This window comes from Phytophthora sojae (genome assembly GCF_000149755.1).
Source record: "Phytophthora sojae unplaced genomic scaffold PHYSOscaffold_2, whole genome shotgun sequence".
NCBI classification, from domain to species: Eukaryota; Oomycota; class Peronosporomycetes; order Peronosporales; family Peronosporaceae; genus Phytophthora; species Phytophthora sojae.
Window position 1 is genome coordinate 10,211,989 of NW_009258116.1, and position 18,811 is coordinate 10,230,799.

The 18,811-nt window shown below is 51.8% G+C and overlaps 6 protein-coding genes across 6 annotated transcripts; 3 read left to right on the forward strand and 3 right to left on the reverse strand.

Annotated features, from left to right (window-relative positions):
* Positions 1-1,367: 1,367 nt before the first annotated feature.
* On the reverse strand, positions 1,368-3,491 carry PHYSODRAFT_555549 (heme peroxidase; the record flags this gene model as incomplete). Its single annotated transcript, XM_009522988.1, has 1 exon — positions 1,368-3,491. One exon carries the CDS (start codon positions 3,489-3,491, stop codon positions 1,431-1,433), a length of 2,061 nt encoding a protein of 686 aa, XP_009521283.1. The 3' UTR covers positions 1,368-1,430.
* A 707-nt stretch (positions 3,492-4,198) lies between these two features.
* PHYSODRAFT_486330 (hypothetical protein) lies at positions 4,199-6,319 on the forward strand (the record flags this gene model as incomplete). Its single annotated transcript, XM_009522989.1, has 4 exons — positions 4,199-4,435; positions 4,493-4,930; positions 5,012-5,272; positions 5,327-6,319. The coding sequence occupies 4 exons, from the start codon at positions 4,199-4,201 to the stop codon at positions 6,317-6,319; spliced, it is 1,929 nt and encodes a 642-aa protein (XP_009521284.1).
* Positions 6,320-6,709: 390 nt separating this feature from the next.
* On the reverse strand, positions 6,710-7,947 carry PHYSODRAFT_326944 (hypothetical protein; the record flags this gene model as incomplete). The annotated part of the gene is made up of 4 exons (XM_009522990.1): positions 6,710-6,759; positions 6,829-7,150; positions 7,449-7,769; positions 7,837-7,947. 4 exons carry the CDS (start codon positions 7,945-7,947, stop codon positions 6,710-6,712), a joined length of 804 nt encoding a protein of 267 aa, XP_009521285.1.
* A 1,179-nt stretch (positions 7,948-9,126) lies between these two features.
* On the forward strand, positions 9,127-13,879 carry PHYSODRAFT_485331 (hypothetical protein; the record flags this gene model as incomplete). Its single annotated transcript, XM_009522991.1, is given in 4 exon segments — positions 9,127-10,132; positions 12,477-12,928; positions 12,942-13,005; positions 13,035-13,879. The coding sequence occupies 4 exon segments, from the start codon at positions 9,127-9,129 to the stop codon at positions 13,877-13,879; spliced, it is 2,367 nt and encodes a 788-aa protein (XP_009521286.1).
* A 20-nt stretch (positions 13,880-13,899) lies between these two features.
* Positions 13,900-16,225, forward strand: PHYSODRAFT_297424 (hypothetical protein; the record flags this gene model as incomplete). Its single annotated transcript, XM_009522992.1, has 3 exons — positions 13,900-13,911; positions 14,038-15,937; positions 15,978-16,225. 3 exons carry the CDS (start codon positions 13,900-13,902, stop codon positions 16,223-16,225), a joined length of 2,160 nt encoding a protein of 719 aa, XP_009521287.1.
* A 213-nt stretch (positions 16,226-16,438) lies between these two features.
* PHYSODRAFT_326946 (hypothetical protein) lies at positions 16,439-18,565 on the reverse strand (the record flags this gene model as incomplete). Its single annotated transcript, XM_009522993.1, has 6 exons — positions 16,439-16,697; positions 16,771-16,981; positions 17,046-17,087; positions 17,373-17,625; positions 17,962-18,326; positions 18,355-18,565. The coding sequence occupies 6 exons, from the start codon at positions 18,563-18,565 to the stop codon at positions 16,439-16,441; spliced, it is 1,341 nt and encodes a 446-aa protein (XP_009521288.1).
* Between the last annotated feature and the right edge of the window lie 246 nt (positions 18,566-18,811).

Consider the following 18,811-nt stretch of genomic DNA (forward strand, 5'->3'; position numbering starts at 1 on the left):
CAAACCCACAACCTGTATCCTATTAATAGCAAAGCTTAACTAAGCGCCACTACTGGATACCCATGATCGGGCTTGGGATTGGCTGCCTGGCTTTCCTGGGCTGCCAGCAATGGCAGGTAGGTAAGGGCAGGCAGTAGATTAGTATCAGTTCTAATTAGCATCCCAAGGAACAAGCGATAGACGTTGTACTTGGTGGGAGTTCCAGCTCCCAATCTACCGTGTTATACTTGCCTCAAGGTGCAACACCTCCCAGTCCCGTTCGACAACGCTTGGCACTCAAATATATTAAGTAGATGATACCAGAGGTACTCAGAACCCGCTGGCCCCGAGTGGGTAAGGTGTGGGGTGTGCGCAACTATCTGAATTGCATGTGGGGCACCAGGTTTAGTGCGTTTTTAAAACAAATGGTCAGCGGGTCATTTTTGAGAAGCCGAGGAGAAAATAGATATTATTCGTACAATTGTAGAAAGAAAGGAGCTCTGTATTAGAAGGCGTCAATATCTTTCTGTGAAACAAACCTGCTACACGCTTTATTTCATATTGCACTACAGTGTAATGTGAAAACGGAAAGTCAGAACTAATAATTTGCCTCAGAGAACGTTACGGCTATTCACGTTTTCTTACCCCTGGCGAAGTTGGAGCTAGCGCAGTGTTTAAGTGGCCTTCTATTTGAGCTTAATTAACTGACCTATAGAAGCCTTGATAAAGTTGGAGCTAGCGTCGCATCCAAGTCACTGGAATGTGCATAAGAGGGAAGACAAAGAACCGTGGAGGAGGAGCTCGATGAAGATCTTGCCCAACTGCTTGTGTCGACAAGAGCACTGCCACTGGGAGCAGCAGACGGTGAATGGCGAATTACAAGTTGTCTGTAAACGTCGTTTGTGTTGCTTGTACAAGCACCGTTTTACCTGAAAAGGGGTATCCAAAAACACGTAGTGTAGTACCCAAGATTTTTCCGTGTTGCCACGTACGTGTATTCCGCACCCGTCGAACGGTAAAAGTGAGCTCTCATACCATTATCTAATTGTAAAGCAAAACTCGAGACGTCAAAGCATAGTGCACGTTCACAGCAGGCCTTGGTGATCGTGGAAACATGCTAGTGGGTGCGCGCATGCCCTTAATGTATCGCGTGTACTTCACAAGACATATTACATGTACATTGATACGGAATTTTACGCCGCTCTTTTGCGAAACGGTGTCCCTAGAGCTGTTCCCTTGGTTCAATTGCACGACGTTATCGACCTCTACGTTAATTTTCCTACGTGCTTTCATTAATACAAGTGTGCAAATTTCACAGTGCAGATACCGTGCCGGACTCGCAATTTGTGGTTTGAACTCTGATGAAAAGAAGTAAAACGACGAAAGTTCATATTATTGAAGACACATATATTCAAAGCCTCCTTCGCCTCACTAACGGGCAATGATTGTCCTTAGTAGCCGCTGGCATCGAAGTGGTCGGCCGTCATGAGCTTAGCCCAGGCCGAGGCGAAGACCTGCTTGAAGGCAGCCTCATCCCCAGCAAACTTATCAACGTACGTCTTCAGCTCCGGCGCATCCAACAGCGCTAGGTCCGTGGCCAGCATGTAAATGTCTTTGCCTTCGGCTTGGTACTCGTCGTCAGTCACCGCGGTCCACTGCTCGTTCAGCAGCAGCTTGAAGTACTCATTGGACAGAGGGGCCGCCTCAGCGCAGTACGAGCCACTGTAGCCCAAAGTTTTCTGCTGCTCGGCGCTGCGGGGACGGCCAGCTAGAGCCACAGCCTCCTCCTCCGACACGCCCATAATCTTGATACTGTCGCGCACAGCAATCAGCGCCGAGGTGTAGTAGTCACGCGGGGCATACATCTCAGAGCCATCGCCGCTCTCAGCGTCCGTGCGGCCACCGAGGAAGTCAACCTTCTCACTACCAGCGTCCTCAAGCGCCACTTGGCCCGCCAGCACGATGAGATCAGCAGTCGATAGCGTCGGGTAGTTGTCCTTCACGGGCTCCAGCGCAGCGATGATTGCGTCCACGCCCTTGTTCACAGCCCAGTCTTTCTCGGGCGAAAGGCGGATCGTGGCCCCATTGCAGCCGCCCGAGTAGTCCGTGACGCGGAAAGTCGACGCGCACTGCCAGGCCGCGTGCACGAACAGCGCCCCGTTGTAGGGCGTGCCATCGTCGGTTGAATCGCTCGTCAGGCCATCGACCGACGTCTTGAGCAACGCACTGATGTCCGCGCGCACAGCTTCGAAGTCCGGCAGCGTGTCTGTCGGCGGGAACGGGTTCTGGAATGGCTGGGCAGGAGGAATGTCGTTGCCGCGGCAACGCGTGACCGGGCCCATGTCATTCGTAGTCAACTTGTACCAGGCGTGCGAGAAGGCCTCGTCCAGAGCGGCCTGGTCGGCCGCGAACTCAAGCGAGATGTTGTGGTAGCTCTCGTCGTGCAGCAGAGCGATGTCGGCTGTCAACATACGCACAGGCGGCGTAGTGTCGGGCACGGGTCGCCACTGCACGTGGCCACCCGGGCCGTCATACTTCTCCCACTCGTAAGTGGTGAGACCGGTGAAGTATCCGTTGCTCCACTGCGTGGGCGTAGCCGTCCAGGAACCTTCAAAGCCGCTCGTGAACGTGTTGTTGCCCATTCCCTTCAACGGGCCGTCGCCACAAGTTCCGGGCCACGGGTTCTCGGGGTCTTCGAGTGGTGAAGGACCAGCACCGGTCGTACAGGCTCCGTGTGTCTTGCCGAATGCGTGGCCACCGCCGATCAGAGCCACCGTTTCGCGGTCGTCCATGCCCATGCGGGTGAACGTACGGCGAACGTCAGCAACCGATCCAACAGGGTCCGGTACGCCCATCGGACCCTCGGGATTCACGTAGATCAGCCCCAAGGTGGTAGGTCCCAGCGGGGCCTTGCAGTTTCCGTCTTCTTCACACGGGGCCACCTCCTGCTGTTCAGGCGTTGGGCCCAATTGCAGGCTACTGGTTCCGTCGACATCGTCACGGCGGCCACCGCAGAAGCCGAGCACGGGTCCACCCATGCTCTCAATGGCCACATTACCAGACAGCACGATGAGGTCGCCCCACGACAGAGCGGCACCATACTTCCTCTTGATGGGCTTGAGCAGCCGCAGAGCCTTGTCCAGGTTGGTGTTGTCGGCCCAGCTGTGCTCCGGGTTGAAGCGGATGCGGCCGCCGTCACAGCCTCCGCGGCCGTCAGCGCGACGGTAGGAGCCATTGCAGTGCCACGCGAGACGGATGAAGAGGCCGCCGTAGTGGCCGAAGTCGGCCGGCCAGAAGCCTTGGGACATCTGCATCAAGATCGCCAGGTCCTTCTTGACCAGGTCGTAGTCGATGACGTCGCAGCTCGAGGCGTCGTACAGCTCGCTGGAGATCTGGCGGTCCTGCTGCTTCACAGACGCGACCTTGTCGTAGCCGAACGGGCAGCTCCCAGCAGCAGCGGATTCCGATAGACTGGCCAAAGCGGCGACGAAGACAGCGAGACGGATGTTCATTTAGTTGGGAGAGGGACGTGGACTGGAGATGGGGACTTGGGCGCTTGGGGGAAGATTGACTTGTGAGCAAGACCACCGGAGTTCGGTGGTCCAGGATTTCGTTCGTCCCTCTTGAACAGGCGACTCGAATGGCAGCGGATCCTTTATAAGATCCCACAACCGTCAAAATCATAGTACCCATCGGACTCAGGACCCAGGAAAGACTTCTGGACACTTGGCCGCCCCTCTGGTGTATTTCGTTCGATTCCAACGTCAGTAATAGAGATGGAAATCATGTTTATCGTGCCAGGGCAACGGCAACATGGCGCTGTGTACTTCGTCCGAGGGAAGAATCAGTTTGACTAAAAAGCCTACTGGATCCGATTGACTAACATCATCATTATAGCTGCACTGATCATGTAGCCATGTTTCAAATAGCCAATCACATGCGTTGGCGAAAAGAGCACGTTGCCCTTTCAAGGTCAGCACCGCCCCACGCGCGTATCAGCCCCCTGGGGGACGGCTGCAAGAAGATCAGTAGTCTGCTAGCAAAGGCCGACGATAACGCGGGGGGGTATTCCTTTGGAGGGGTGGCGGACACTCTGCCGGCAGTTCCTGGCCTCTATGTGGAAGGCCTGGGGGACGTTTCCGTCCCGCTGTGTCCTGAACAGGCAGACAAACTTATTGCAATCTGCGACAAGTCTCCATTCGGGAGGAAGCTGGATACTATGATGGACGAAAGCGTCCGCAAGAGCTGGCAGCTTGCGCCCGACCAGGTGGACGTCAAGAACCCGCTGTGGCACTGTGGAATGGACAAGTTGAGCGAGACGGTGGCCAGTAGACTTGGCTACAAAGACGTACCGCTGCAGTGCAAACTATACAAGTTGCTGGCGTACGGGGAAGGAGGACACTTTGTGAAGCACCAGGACACTGAGAAGGAAGACGGCATGATCGCCACGATGGTGGTGCAGCTGCCGAGTCTGCATGAAGGAGGAGACCTGCTGGTATATCGAGGTGGAGAGATGAAGCACCGTCACGATTTCGGCAAGAAGGACGGTACGGCGCCGTACTTGCCGCACTATGCAGTGCACTACACTGACGCGGAGCACGCGCTGAAAGAGGTGACGAAGGGGTACAGACTGGTGTTGATTTACTCCATTTGCTTGCCGCCGACGATGCGTCACTTGATGCGCGATCATGATGAGGGTTTGAGCGACAAGGTGGGTGCTGCTATCAATACTATGGGAGATGATGAGAAGTCCTTTGCGCTGCTGCTGGCCCAGGAATACACCGGCAAGAGTATTGAAGAGTTGGGGTCCGGAGCACTGAAAAGTGTCGATCGTTCAAGGTTCCAGACGCTGGAGGAAGCGAACTGCGTTGCCGCTCCTGGTAAGAAGCTGCAGTTCTTCCTTGCCCAGCTCAAGCACGACATCAGCTACTGGGACGATGGCGGGTCGTGGGTGGAAGGCAGCCGCAACGAGAAGGTCACTTGGCATATCGTGACTGGGCAGAAGCTTGGCCACACCACCAAAACTACGAAGCTCAAGCTGAATTTGCTGAATCCCAGTCAGGAAACGCTTTCGGAGCAGTGGGCCCTTCATGGAAACAGTACGTTTGAGGGGTATCTCGGAAACGAAGGCGCGACGAAGGACACGACGTATTCCCGGTACGCGATTGTGGCTTGGCCCGCAGTTCACGGCGTGGAAAACGCGTTCAAGTTCATCAATGTGAATGCTGCGGCGGAGGCTCTGGAATGCCAGCGGCCTGTTGACGCCGCGACAGTTCTCGAGTTCATGGATGATGTGAAGGCGAAGCTGGCGCAGAAATAAAAATCGTACTCGTGGTCTGAAACCAAGACCGTATCGACTGCGTTTTGCCGTACGCTGTGCAGCTTATTGGTCGAGGTCGGGGATGCATCGTTGGTGAACCTGTTCCTCAAAACCTTTGTGAAGTCGGTGGACGACTTCAAGAAGAATGATGAACTTGCTGCCCCCTTCACTGTGCTTGCCCGTAATTTCGACTGGAACGATATCGGCCAGGTGCTACTTGACTCGTTGAGCAAGACGGACGACGATGTTGAATTCATTGGTGATTCGGATGACGAAGAGGAAGCTGAAGAGACCGATGATTCACGCATGGCGATAGCGCTGGAGATTGTTGATGGTCTGGGTGCTGGAGCTGCTCAGCAAGCGTTACTGAAGATAGCGGTGGAGAAGGTGTCGCGCCTTCGTAAAGAGGACTTATGCTCGTCTAAGGCGCTTCCTCTCCTCTGGAAGTGGGTCATTCAATGCGGTGACCAGACGATGCTCGACACGGTCGCATCCAAGTTCAAGCAAACGCCGCCGAGCCTCCTCCAGCCCGTTATCGAGTCGTTCTCGCAGCATCTCGGTACTCTCCCTGCTTCGGACGACAGATTTGTGGCGCTTTCTGCGATTGCTAACAAGAGAATCGAATGGTTGAATATCCAGCTCCAAGCGTTGGGTAAACCGTTCTCTTGGGAGATGCCGGACGCTTCCTTCCCCGACAACGCGAGAATTCAAGCATTTTTACGAGGCCCTGAGAGCTCAATGGATACCAACGGAGTTCGTCACTTCAACGGAGTTGGCCATGCCCGCAACTACGCCGAAACGTGGATGCGTGAGAAGCAGGTGAACGCTTCGTTCACCTTGGAAGCTGAAGGCCGAGGCGGAAGTGCGTATGTGGTCATTACGAAGACTCGAGCGTGGCTGTCTGAGCACCAAAAGGAACTGTTGAAGCACAAGACGGAGCTGGCCCTGCTTTCGGCAAGGTTTGGAGCTGCCGAAGGTGCTGCAAGCGGTGGTGCCAGAAAACGAGCACGACACGAGTAAACACCGTGGACAGTCGACACATCTGCAGGTATTGGAGATCGGCTTTTCCGTACTAGTCCACTGATGCATTTTCACGAGTTATTTGACACATCAAGCGTTTGCTTTAGTTTCGCGATGTTGTTTCCGCGTGTGCCCGCAATTTTCACGCGAGTGCTCTGTTCAGGTAAATTGCAGGTTTTCCGTCAATGGCTGCTTTTTTAGGATAGATACTTTGACGGATGCGGGTTCATCAAGAGTGCCACGAATCCCGATCTAATGCGTCGTTGCGCCTCCGCCGCTTGCTTGTCGCGCAGCAATGGATTGATACTCATGCTCCCCATAGTTTGTTAAGGGAAGCTATTAAATCATACTGTACATGAATCAATTGCAGCCCTATCTTTTACCTGCATTCTACTGCTGAGTGTCCTTGAGCCACTCGAATTCGAGAGTAAAATCAGCACCTACAGTATAAGCCATCCGAATATCCGGTTAGAATATACTACGTAGTTGACGCACTGCCCAACACTCACCGAAGTGGTAGAGCTCGTACTGCAGCAGGAGCAGAAGGGCAACGAAGAGATGCACCTGCACAGGACAAAGCTGCCTCTCGAGTACAAACGCGAGCTGGTACAGCGCAGAGAAGGAAAACCTGGTCTGCGAGAAGACGTTAAAGACGACGAATATGACGACTTCCAGTAGCCCAAACACCACAAGGTTTGAGAAAGCAGAGCCTCCCCATTGCGTATCGCTCTCCGGGTAATATTGAGCATTTGGCAGGTGCACGAGCGTGAACTTGTAAACTGCAAACACGAGCGGAACGACGCAGTCCACGTACTTCACCAACGCCCAGTACTCGCAATGAAACAACAGTTGCAGACCTTGCAGTGTTAGCATCTTTGATCGCTCTGGACGCCTACTTCCCTGTATATCTTTGGGAATAGCTGAAGGTTCGGCGCCTTCTAGAGCTGGGTCAGGCGCAGGGGCAATCGCAATGCGTTGGCTGGCTGGTTGGAGATACCGGTGATGCGGTTGCTGTAGCCTAATCATTGTTGAGGATGTCGATGAGTCTGTCTGTCCGTAAACACCCGACTCTTCTAGCAAGCGGAGTAGGTTTGCTTGCGCTTGCGTTATCGGGTGAGGCAGGCACGACCACTCGTGCACGTTGTAGCGAGTTGGCTTCATAATTCGTCGGGTCCTGGACGACTGCAGTCATCGTCGTGAGAAGCTCACTGTAAGTGTCCAACATGCTAATTCGGCGGCTGCTTTTGGTGCGGAGACGGATTTCAGAGGCGCGTCGGTCTTGCAGTGAGCCCATCAGGAGCTGGGCATTCGCGTGAATTTCTCGAAATTCCAGGAGCGACTGCCCCACGTCAGCCACGATGAACAGACCCGATAGATAGAGCGAACCGGACGTGTACATGCACACAGAGACGAAAAGTGTGCCAAAGAAGTCGACCGAGAAGGCGACGAACTCAGGAATACGAAGAGCGTACCACAAACTTCTTTGCTGCGAACTTCCAAAATGGTAAGACGATGACCACGACGCTCCGATACGACGACGGCACAAAGCTGTAGAGCACTTTGTAGATTGGGTACACACCGATCAACGTCATGTGAGCGAAGAAAAATCGGTTGAATCGGTCGCCCATTACCTTAAACGGTGAGCCATTTGCAAACAATGCGGGTCCCAGCACAATTCGTATCATTAATGGTGTGTAAATTCCAACGGGGACGGCTCCGAATTGCATCATGAAGGGGACCGGAAAGCCAATACAACTCGCTGCGAGAATGCACGTCCCCACATACGCAGCACCTACCAGCAGCGCCACAATGACCCGTTTGGCGAAAGTGAAATTGACACCGGGAACGAATGTGGGTGTTTGCCAGTTTCCACCAACACCGAGGACTATCTCTATCAAGAGTAGCCGCAGCCAGAAGACCCAATTGGCGGCCCATCCTTCCGATGGCGGCCTTAGTGGCAAAGACTCGAGGAATATAGCAACAATCAAAGCTGGTAATGGGGTGCAGAAGCACACCAACACCACTCGAAGTGGAGACGTGGTTTTGCAGTACCATTTCTCCTCGAGGCGCCTCCACGATGAAGTCCGAGCCCGCGCTGTGGTTCGATCCATTTTTCCGCGTGACTTTGATATCGCGTGGGCTTACGTTGCTAAAAGGTAAAATGGGCGGGTAACGAGACTGTGAGGAACACATTTGGATTCCTATCCTTACGTTTCTTAGACCAGGCTAGGGGATAGGCTGGTTAGTCCTATATGGATAACCTTATTTCCAGTAAGGAAACTAACCAGTAGATAGATAGTAAATTATAGTTAGGACCCGAGGACGAGGCCACGAGTCTGAGACAGTAGGCCGAGCTTACTTTCGGTTCGACGGCTGCTTCTCGGAATCCTTGGCCCACTGGTGGTAAACTGACTCGGGCATCTGCAGCACTGCATCGCCAGACACAGCCACGGCGGTTCGCTCTAATTCAATACCCGCCTCACCATGTGGGCATGAACCAAACGCTCTATCGTGAGCAGCCCTACCGTGGGCACGAAATAATCGAGCGAAAAAATTCCCCCTCTGATTGAGTTGCTGTTTGGAAATCATAAGAATAGTGTTTTGAATATCGTTAAAACTGAGCTGTGACAAGGATCAATGCATGTAACAAGGATAAAGAATACTTATACTTACCCCAACCAAATTTGTTTACATGCTAGGAAATAGGATAATGTTGCTCTTTGCTTATTTGTTCTCCCGAAGTTCAACGCTGGTTATGAACCATCAATCACGTCAGTAAAAATTCGACGAAAGCAAACGCTGCCCCGATGGCTTTCAAGCAGGATTTCAAGGATGGTAAATGGCCGTTTGGTGCAAAAGGCAAGCCGGACGACGTTCCAGTTCCCATAGGAGCTGCCTGTGTCAAGATGAGTAAAACTCTCGAGAACGCAGGCGAGTACTCTTTCGGTGGTCGAGCTGAGACTCTCCCACCTGTACCCGGCATTTTTGTCAACGAAATTGGCAGTATTCCACTGCCGCTGGACGAATCACAAGCCCAGAAGTTGATCACAAAATGTGAGAAGTCTCCGTTTGGTCACGGGATGAACACGAAGATGGACGAGAGCGTTCGCAAAAGCTGGCAACTCGCACCAGATCAAGTCGAGATCAAGAACCCACTTTGGCGGACTGGGATTGACGATTTGACTGAGATCATTGCCAGTCGACTAGGGTACAAGGGAGTGCCGCTCCAGTGTGTGCTCCATAAGCTGTTGGTGTATGGAGAAGGCAGGCATTTCGTCAAGCGTCAAGACACGGAGAAGGAGAACGGCATGATCGCCATGCTTGTGGTCCAGCCGCCCAGCGCGCACGAAGGAGGTGACCTGGTCGCGTATCGAAACGGAGAGATCGAGCATCGCCATGATTTGGGGAAGAGCAATGGCTCCGCCCCGTACTTCTGTCACTACGCAGTGCACTATGCGGATGCGGAGCACGCGTTGGAGAACGTGTCGAAGGGGTATCGACTCGCATTGTTCTACTCCATTTCCTTGCCGGTGTCAATGCGGCATCTGAAGCGGGATCCGAGCCAGACAAGTAATGATCTATCTGATTTGATCAACGCTATTGCTGAAGAAGACGGATCGTTTGCGCTGTTGCTATCACACGAATATACAAAGAAGAGCATTGCGGATTTGGGTAGTGGAGCCCTTAAGGGAATTGATCGTGCGAGATTCCGGGAGCTTGAAGAAGCCAACCAAGTTGTGGCTGATGACAAGAAACTTCGGTTTTTCATTGCAAAGCTTGTTGTCAAGGTAGACAACACGCTTGGTGCGGGCGGTTGGCGACTTTACAACTATGAGGAATCTTTGCACTGGTACACTGCAAGCGGAGATGACCTCGGACACTGGAAGCCGCTGAATGAAAAGCTTAATTTTCTCAAACCAACTCTGGAAGGCCTATGGCAACAGTGAAGACGTGTATACGGGTAACGAGGGGCCGATCAAGAGTACCAAATACTCTTGATTCGCAATCATTGCATGGCCAGCCAGTCGTCACTTGGAAACTCTCCTGAATCTCGTGTCCGCAGAGATCGCTGTCGAGGAGCTGCTTTCTCGCAGACCAGTTGATGCTGCAACACTTCGAAGTTTCTTGACGCAGACGGTAGCACTTCCGTACGATTTTCCAGATCGTTTTGTGAGCTTCTGTTGGATGCTCTTGACGTGGACTTGGCTAAACGGTTCTTCAAAGAATGTTGCCTGTACTTCGGAGATTTGGATGGAAACGAATCTATAGTTCCAGTGATGATCAAAGTTGCCAATTGGTTTGCCTGGAGTGACGTTGGCGAAGAACTACTTGACGTGCTAGGTAACGGAACCGACTTGTGCTACGTAACACCCGGGTAGTCCGGGATGGAGCTGCTCCTACAAGTGGCTGATGCGGTGGAAGACGCAGGAGCTCGAAAGAACCTCCTTGAAATGGCTGTTGACACAGATTGGAACTTGGGGAGTATTCAAACGGTTGAGCTGTTTTGGAAACATATTATTCTCCCTGGCGATACTGGTGTCTTCGAGTCGATGGCCGAGAAGATTATGAAGCAACAGCCAAGTGAGTTGAGTCCGTTCGACCAAGTATTCTCGAAGTATGTTGACAATCGTGATCAAACGGGTAAGTTCAACATGCTGGAAGCGATTGCAACTAAGCGAATGGGGTGGCTGAAAGGAGAAATCAAGAAGCTTGACAAGGTTGATAAGACTTTCTCTTGGGAAATGCCATTTGCAGATGAACCCGAGAAGCCAGAAATTGAGGCATTTCTACGAGGACCAGAAGAGTCGATGACTACGGTGGGCAAGAAGAAGTTTACTGATTTCCATGACGCACAGTCATTTGCTACTTTGTACAAGCGTTCTTTCAAACGCGGGGAACCACTTGCGTGTCTTGGAGATCTTTACAAATGGTTTCTCGCCGCCTTTCACAGCTTCCATGGTGAATGATGTCTCATACGTATCGATGTCAGTCAAACGAAGTTGGCTCAATACAGAGAAGAGCTAGCGCAGCTAACGGGCCACTTCAACGGACCACCGAACAAAGTGCGCCATGACTAAAATGCAACGCTGGCGCAGCTTGGGCAAGTTTACGTCTCGCTTCACACACAAGATCAAGATCAGTGATATAATGTGCGTCAAGCACCACAGCCTACATTAAAAAAAAAGCTGTCGCGTGTTGGACTTGTTTTCTTTCCGCATCTTTATATGTTAATGGGAAAATAAAAAGTCCTGAGAAGTAACTTTGACGCATACTACATCAGGATTGGTTAATGGCTCTCTTTACCTTTCCATCACTGGGAGCCATTGTGAATAAAGTGACTAAGCCTCGGTCGTTTTGAGATTCTACCTCCCTTCATTTTATCTTTTCGCCAAAGCAAACTCTTTCGCGCTAAACATGGTGACGCTGTTTTGTGTGGTGGTTGGAGTTGCCGGATACGGGTTCCCTGTGGAAATTGACGGAAGCCTGTTGGTGGGTCAACTAAAACAGAAAATCAAAGCGAATGAAGAGTCAATCGTGATCAAGTGCGCTGCTCATAACATAAAGTTGTTCCTAGCCAAGAGAGGCGGAAAGTGGCTACCCGACGAAGATCGATTCCGGTCCCCATTACTGCCGATCGCGCCCAAAAGCTGATCGCGAAGTGCAAGAAGTCTCCTTTCGGCCACAACTTCGAGACCAAGACGGATGAGTCTGTGCGTCAGAGCTTGCAGCTCGAGCCTACACAAGTGGAGTTCGAGAACATGGCGTGGCAAAGCGGTATGAATAAACTGTGCAAGATGCCTCACTATATGCTGATGCAAAGCATGCGTTGGAGAAGGTGACAAAAGGGTACCGTCTCGCTTTGGTATACTCTATCTATTTGCCTCCAGCAATGCGTCACCTTGAGAAAGCTCACGATGAGCCGCTTAGTGAAGATTTGGCTAGAGTCATTGGCAACATGGAGGACAACGAAGAACCCTTTGCTCTGTTATTGGTTCACGAGTATACGGCGAAAAGTATGGTGAATCTGGGCACGGGGGCATTGAAAGGTGTCGACAGCGCGAGAGTCCACGCTCTGGAAGAAGTGAATGCGCTCATGTCGGTGGGAAAACAGCTTCAGATGTTCATTGCACGCTTGGAACACAAAATCGAATACGAGGAGTCTCATTTCACCCTGATAAGCGCAAGGAATCAATTTCTTGGTACACCACACGCGGTGAGAGTCTTGGTGGAGTTAGGAGGTCGGCAACTTTCAACTTTCTGAACCCTGGGCAAGAAACTCTGTCTCAAATGTGGATACCCCATGGCGTGCAGAAGGAAGACGGGTACATGGGCAATGAAGGACCGACCAAAAACACCAAGTACGCTAGATACGCGATCGTTGCGTGGCCTTCCGCAAACCACGCCAAGCAGGCATTAAAGATTATGCCTTTCGATGTTGCCATTGATGAATTTTACGCTAGAAAACCTGTGGATGCTGCCGCACTGCGCGAGTTTATGAAGGATATTGGCGCAAGGACCAAAGTGGAGGGCAAGCACTCCTCACCTGACGTTCTCTCCGTCAAGTTTTGTCAACTCTTCTGCGAGGTGGCCGTGGAGGCCGGTGATGCAGTGATTGTGAAAGATTTCTTCACGAATGCGGACTACTACATTAACAAGCCATTGCCATAAAACAGGACGCCTATGGCGTGTTGTTGGGTGCTTGACAAGCGCAAAGACAATGTGTCTCTTATCCCAGTCATCACGCAGATTGTCCGTACGTTTGACTGGGGTGATTTCGGGGAGGCGTTGTTGGATTGTTTGGGCCGAGGCACGTATGGACCTATAGAGGAAGACACGGGATACTCCGCTATGGAAATGGCGCTGCTAATTCTCGACGGACTCGACAGTGGGGCTGCGCACAGTGCTCTGCTCAAACTTGCTATGAAGGAGTCGGCGAAATTTACAACCGAGGAATTGTGCTCATCGAAGGTTGTCGGATTCATACTGAAGTGGGTGGTTCGCAGTGATTCTGACCCCACGGTTGACAGAGTGGCAGACAAATTCAAGCAACTCGACGCGAGTCTCCTAAGCGCAGCACTTTTTGAGAAGTCTCTGGAATGTCTTAGTGCTGTTGAAATAACTGAAGATAAGACCGGCTTGCTCGGTATGCTCGTCTCGAAGCGTATCGAGTGGCTCAAGAACCAGATCGCTGAGCTCGACAAGTCATTTTCTTGGCAGATGCCGAACGCGCAGTTCCCGGATAACGCAAAGGTGGAAGAGTTCCTAAGAGGTCCCGCCACGACGTTCACGATAACGAAGGGAGTGCACAGATTTAAAGGGTTCCAAGACGCCAGTAACTGTGCCGCTAAATGGACCCGTGAAGCACAAACCCACGCTTCATTCAAGATGAAGGCAAGTGCCGTATACGCTGATGCAGTGGTGACAATTACGAAGACGCGCAAGTGGTTTGATGAATGTCAGCGAACATTTGAGAAGTATAAAGTGGAGCTGGCTCAGCTGCTGGAACGTACGGGAGGAGAAATCGACTGCAGCGACAATAAGAGGGCGCGAATTGAGTGAAATGGACGAGGTGGAACAAAATGCTACCCGTGGTGAAGCGTGATACGATAGGAGTTTGAAGGTTTAGCTCTTTGAACCTTGGTAATACGAAGTATGTTTCCGCGATCAGAATTCATCCTCAACATCATTACACTGATTTACGCGACTAACGTTAGAAGTCATGTGCAAAATATTTAACTCTAATTTTGAATCGGACTAAATCTAAAACTTTAGTTTTATTTGAAACCCCCTTTCCAAATTGCGGGGACACAGAGCAACTTACCGTCACGTTGCCGCTGAACGAAGAGCAGGCGACCAAGTTAATAGCCCAATGCGAGCAGGAATCCAAGCATCAAACCCGTGGGAAGGTCTGGGTACTGGACGGAAATCACGTGAAATTAGACGATTCCCAGTGGTGGCAGAGTCTGGAAAAGCTGACTGAAGTTGTTACGGATAAGCTGGGGCTGGGGCGACTCTGTGAGGATCACGGTGAAGTACTGGACGAGCCGAGCCACAAACCGGTTTTGTATGGGCAGGAAGGCGTCGTATTACAGACTGGCGGAGACGAGAGTAGTGAGAAGGCCCCGGAAGCGGTGCTGATAGTGGGGTTTTCGTCGTCTTATGGAGGAGTTCTTGTAGTGGAAGAGGCTGGTGGCGCTACAACAAGACGCGAACTAACTCCAAAGGGATCCGACGGGCAGAACTTCGTTGTTGTTTCTTCTGGTGCAAGGGGGGCTCAAAGTGGCGTTCACGCTGCGCTGATATTTTCTTTCCACTTGGAAAAATCGTTGGCGTATCTGTCGTTATACGCCCGTGACCAGGAAATCCGCGATATACTTGCCCCACCATTGAAGAGCAATTCTGCCGAGACTTATCCGCCTGTGCTGTTGCTGAAGAACAACTACGACAACGATGTCTTGGCAAAATCGGGGACGGCAGCTCTGACTGGTGTCGATCTTTCCAGACTGCAGACCATTGAAAAGTTGAACGCCGTCTTGGCGCCGAACAATCAGTTGCAGTTCTTCGCAGTCAAACTTGATCACGAGATGGAATCCGTTTGGACTGGTTGTTCAGAATATGACGATGGCTTGGACAAGGACCACAAGGACTCCATAGCATGGCACACTCTCGGTTCGAAAGACCAGACTCTCAGCAGAGACCCTTACACTTACGCGGACCTCCACCTTGAGTACCTCAAGCCAGACGATAAACCACTCCGTGACATGTGGCTGAAGGCAGAGCCTGTAAGCCACGTGACGATGCCATCCGATGAAGACAGCCAAAGATACGCGGACCGAATGAGGAGTCGAATTTACGAGGAATACGACGATCCACCCTTGCCAACCAAACATGAAAAATACTTCCGGCAGGGAATCCTGATTCTCCCTTGTGAGAGAGCGATGGAGATTATCCGGAAATTCAGTGGAGATAAGGCAGCGGCAGCCTATCTGCAGCAATATTCCCCGCGCGATTCGGCAGCGCTGCGGTCTCTCCTCACGAATGGAGACTATCACACGAAAGAATGGAATGACGCAGTGTGTCAGTCACTGGTGGAAATCCAGGATACTGCTCTTGTTGATCTTTTCTTTAGAGAAGTGGCGAACATTTTCTGCACGGCCATGCGCGTCAATATCAGCTCGGCCGTTCTCACCCTAGTGCGAGGTTTCGGGTGGGAAGCAATTCAAGCTCCGTTCCTGTCGAGCTATGCATGTGGGAAATGTACGAACCAGTGCAGTGACAGCACAGTGTTTGGCCGCCTTGTCAGCCTGTTAAAGCGCGCGGGCCCAGATTCGTACGGCTCAATGATCCAGCGCCTTGAAAAGTACGCCGCTGACGTGGGCTTCTCATCAAGAGAGCAGGAGGCTTTCTCTGACCTAGTGGCTGCAAGGGTTCAGTATCTGAAGGCTGCAGTCACGAACCGCGGCAAACCAGGAGTATGGAGCATACCTCAAGCTTGTGTTCCCGGTGAGCCAGAAGTGGAGGAATTCCTCCGAGGACCCGAACGATCTAAGGCTTTCACCTGCTTTCCTGATAAAAAGGCTGCACGCGCCTTCATGTCCAAATTCACTGACGATAATTGTGCCTCGATGTTTAGCATGGACTGTCGTGCAGACAATAGATGCAAAGTCTGCACAGACTGTGACGCTGACGAAATTCTCACACAAGCACGCGCCAGGAGAGGGTTACCACTTTGATCTCGACGAAAAGCTGATCCAGCTGATGGAAAAATACTACCCCGATGAAGACCGCAGTTGGGTCCGCGAGACCTGGGAGAGGCTAGCTCCAAAGTCACCTAAGAGAACGCAGTGGGGAGGTGGGCCTTCTCGATCTCAGAAAGGCAAACGCCGCAAGAACTGCCGGTGGTAGTTCGATGGCGAGACATTGATCAGTTGAACTTCTGCCCTCGTGTTCGAACAATGGCGTAGAACATCGAACAGCTGTGAAGTAGCACTACCAGAACAAACATGAAAAAAAATCAAGAATGAAATAGCGGACAGAAAACCTTCCCATGCTACCTTGTTCTCTCCCAGCAGGCTTGTTGATTTAGCCCGCGCCGTCGGATTCGTTCAACCAAGCTACCTAGTTGCCGATCATGCCACGTGCCTGTTTGCTCTTGAGGGTTTGCACTTGCGAGCGGTGTTCGAGCCGCAGCTTCGACAATTCGTTCAGAATACCAGGCATTGCGGTGGGGTCAGTGATCCGGCAATCCGCGTAGCGCTGTTGCAATGTCCGGATCTCACGAAATTGCTGCTGCATGACGCGGTGGAGCTGGAACGAGTGCTCCATCTTGATCGTCTCAACGAATTTGGACCCACGCGTACCAACATCAAAGTCCGCTCTTCTCGACACTGCCAGAAAAATTCAGCTGCGCCTTATGCTGCTGTAACAACTTTTCACGAGACGAAAGCCACCCTTTCGCCTTGGTAATCACCACGAATGCGGTTCCATACTCCTCTTCGGCTTCCATCACGTACCAATCATCCTCTTGATTCGCGCGCATCCATTTAGCAGCGTAGTTTTGAGCGTCTTGTAGATTCCTGAAAGTGCTCACCCCGTTGGTAGTCATCGACATGTCGGTGCCTCTCAAAAATGTCTGAACCTGGGCGTCTTTCAGGAAATTCTCTATCGGGCATTTCCCACGAAAATGGCTTCTCAAGTTGTTGGATTTGGCTCTTCAGCCACGCACTCCTCTTGTCGGCGATATCTTTCAGCGCGGCAAACTTGTCGCCTAAACGGTCAATACCAGCCAAACACTGTGTGAAAGCTTGAGTTGCTGGGCGCAACGTGCTTGAATCTGCATTTTTCACCTTGTCCACCAACGTGTGAAACGCACCGCCGTCGTCGGAATACATGGCCCACTTCCATAATATATTGTGATACTCCAGCGAGTAGGATACCGTATCACTCAGTTTGATAAACTTTTCCAGACCAAGCTGCATCAGTGCGTTTTGACCCGCAGTACCGCTTTTTATCCCATCAGCTACCCCTAGCGAGATCTCCATAGTCTTCGTACCAAGTTGGCCGAGCGATTCCAGACACACTTGTCCAACTTCGCTCCAGTTGAACGATTGCAGCACCTTCACTAGGCTAGGAACAGCGGCATTCTCGCTTTCCATCTTGTTAAAATACTTGCTGAAGAATGTCTTCACGAGTTGCGCGTCACAAACATCCACCAGCAATTCGCATAGAATACGGCAAAAATCGGTCGATAGAAGCTTGGATCTGCTCGCCTCTCTCTCGAGTTCCAGCTGAATCGTCTCCATGAACTGACCAAGTGCAGCAGCGGTAACAGGCTTTTGGCTCTCCAACGCTCTAACCGCAGCTTCAGGGCCAATGTACTTTAACGAATTCTTTACGCCATGAGCAGCAGGCCAGGCAATTATCGCATGTCGGGAGTAAGTATTCATACTCGGGCCTTCGTTCCTCTTGGCTGCTACCGTGCGGCCACCACAATTCGTAATATGTTTCGAAACGCGGATTGGGGAAGTTCATCTCCATCGTCGACTCCTTGACTACAAACGGCTGCCCAGACGTGGAAAACCAAGTGGTGGTATTCTTGCTGTTGTACCCGCCATCCCGTAGTACTCGTTCTCGAAAGTTACCTGTGCGATGTAAAACAGCAGCTCCTTGTCAGCAGGCACAGCAGCGTTTGCATCCTGCAGAGCCATGACTCTCGCGCAATCGATGCCCTTTAGATCTCCCGAGCCTAGTTTCCCAACGCTCTTCTCCGTGTACTCGTGCGCCAACAGCAGCGCGAACGATTCCTCGTCAGGTCCCATCGTGCGGATCGCATTGGCGAGCCTTTCGCTCATCAGCTTATCGCGATCTCTCTCGAGGTGACGCATTGCAAGACGAAAGCGCTTCGTCACCTTCTCCAGCGCATGCTCCGCGTCCGCGTAGTGCACAGCATAGTGTGGTAAATACGCCGCCGTACCGTCCTTCTTACCGAAATCATGTCGGTGCTTCACTTCTCAAATCACCACCTTCGTGCGTACTTGGCAGTTGAATCACTAGCGTTGTTATCCACCGTCCTCCTTTTCGGTGTCCTTTCCCGTACACCAACATCTTGTACATCGAGACGGACTTGTAGCCCAGTTGTTCAGCGATAGTGTGTGTCAGTTTGTCCATTCCTATCTGCCACAAAGGGTTCTTGAACTGCAACTGGTACGGCTGGAGCTGCCAGATCTTGAGAACGTTATCGTCCATCTTGGTATCGAAGTTGTGCCCATAGTGGGATTTCTTGCACTGTTCGATCAGCTTCGTAGCATAATACTCCGTCAGCGGTACCAGAATTTGCCCACAAACAGCCCTGGTACTACTGGCAGAGTTTCAGCTACCCCACAAAAGGTGAATTCCCCTGCCGACTGGAACAGGGACGTCGGTTGATTTCCCCTTTACACCAAAAGGCAATATACCCTTCAAAGGCCCAAGCTTCTCGTCTTCATCGCAGCT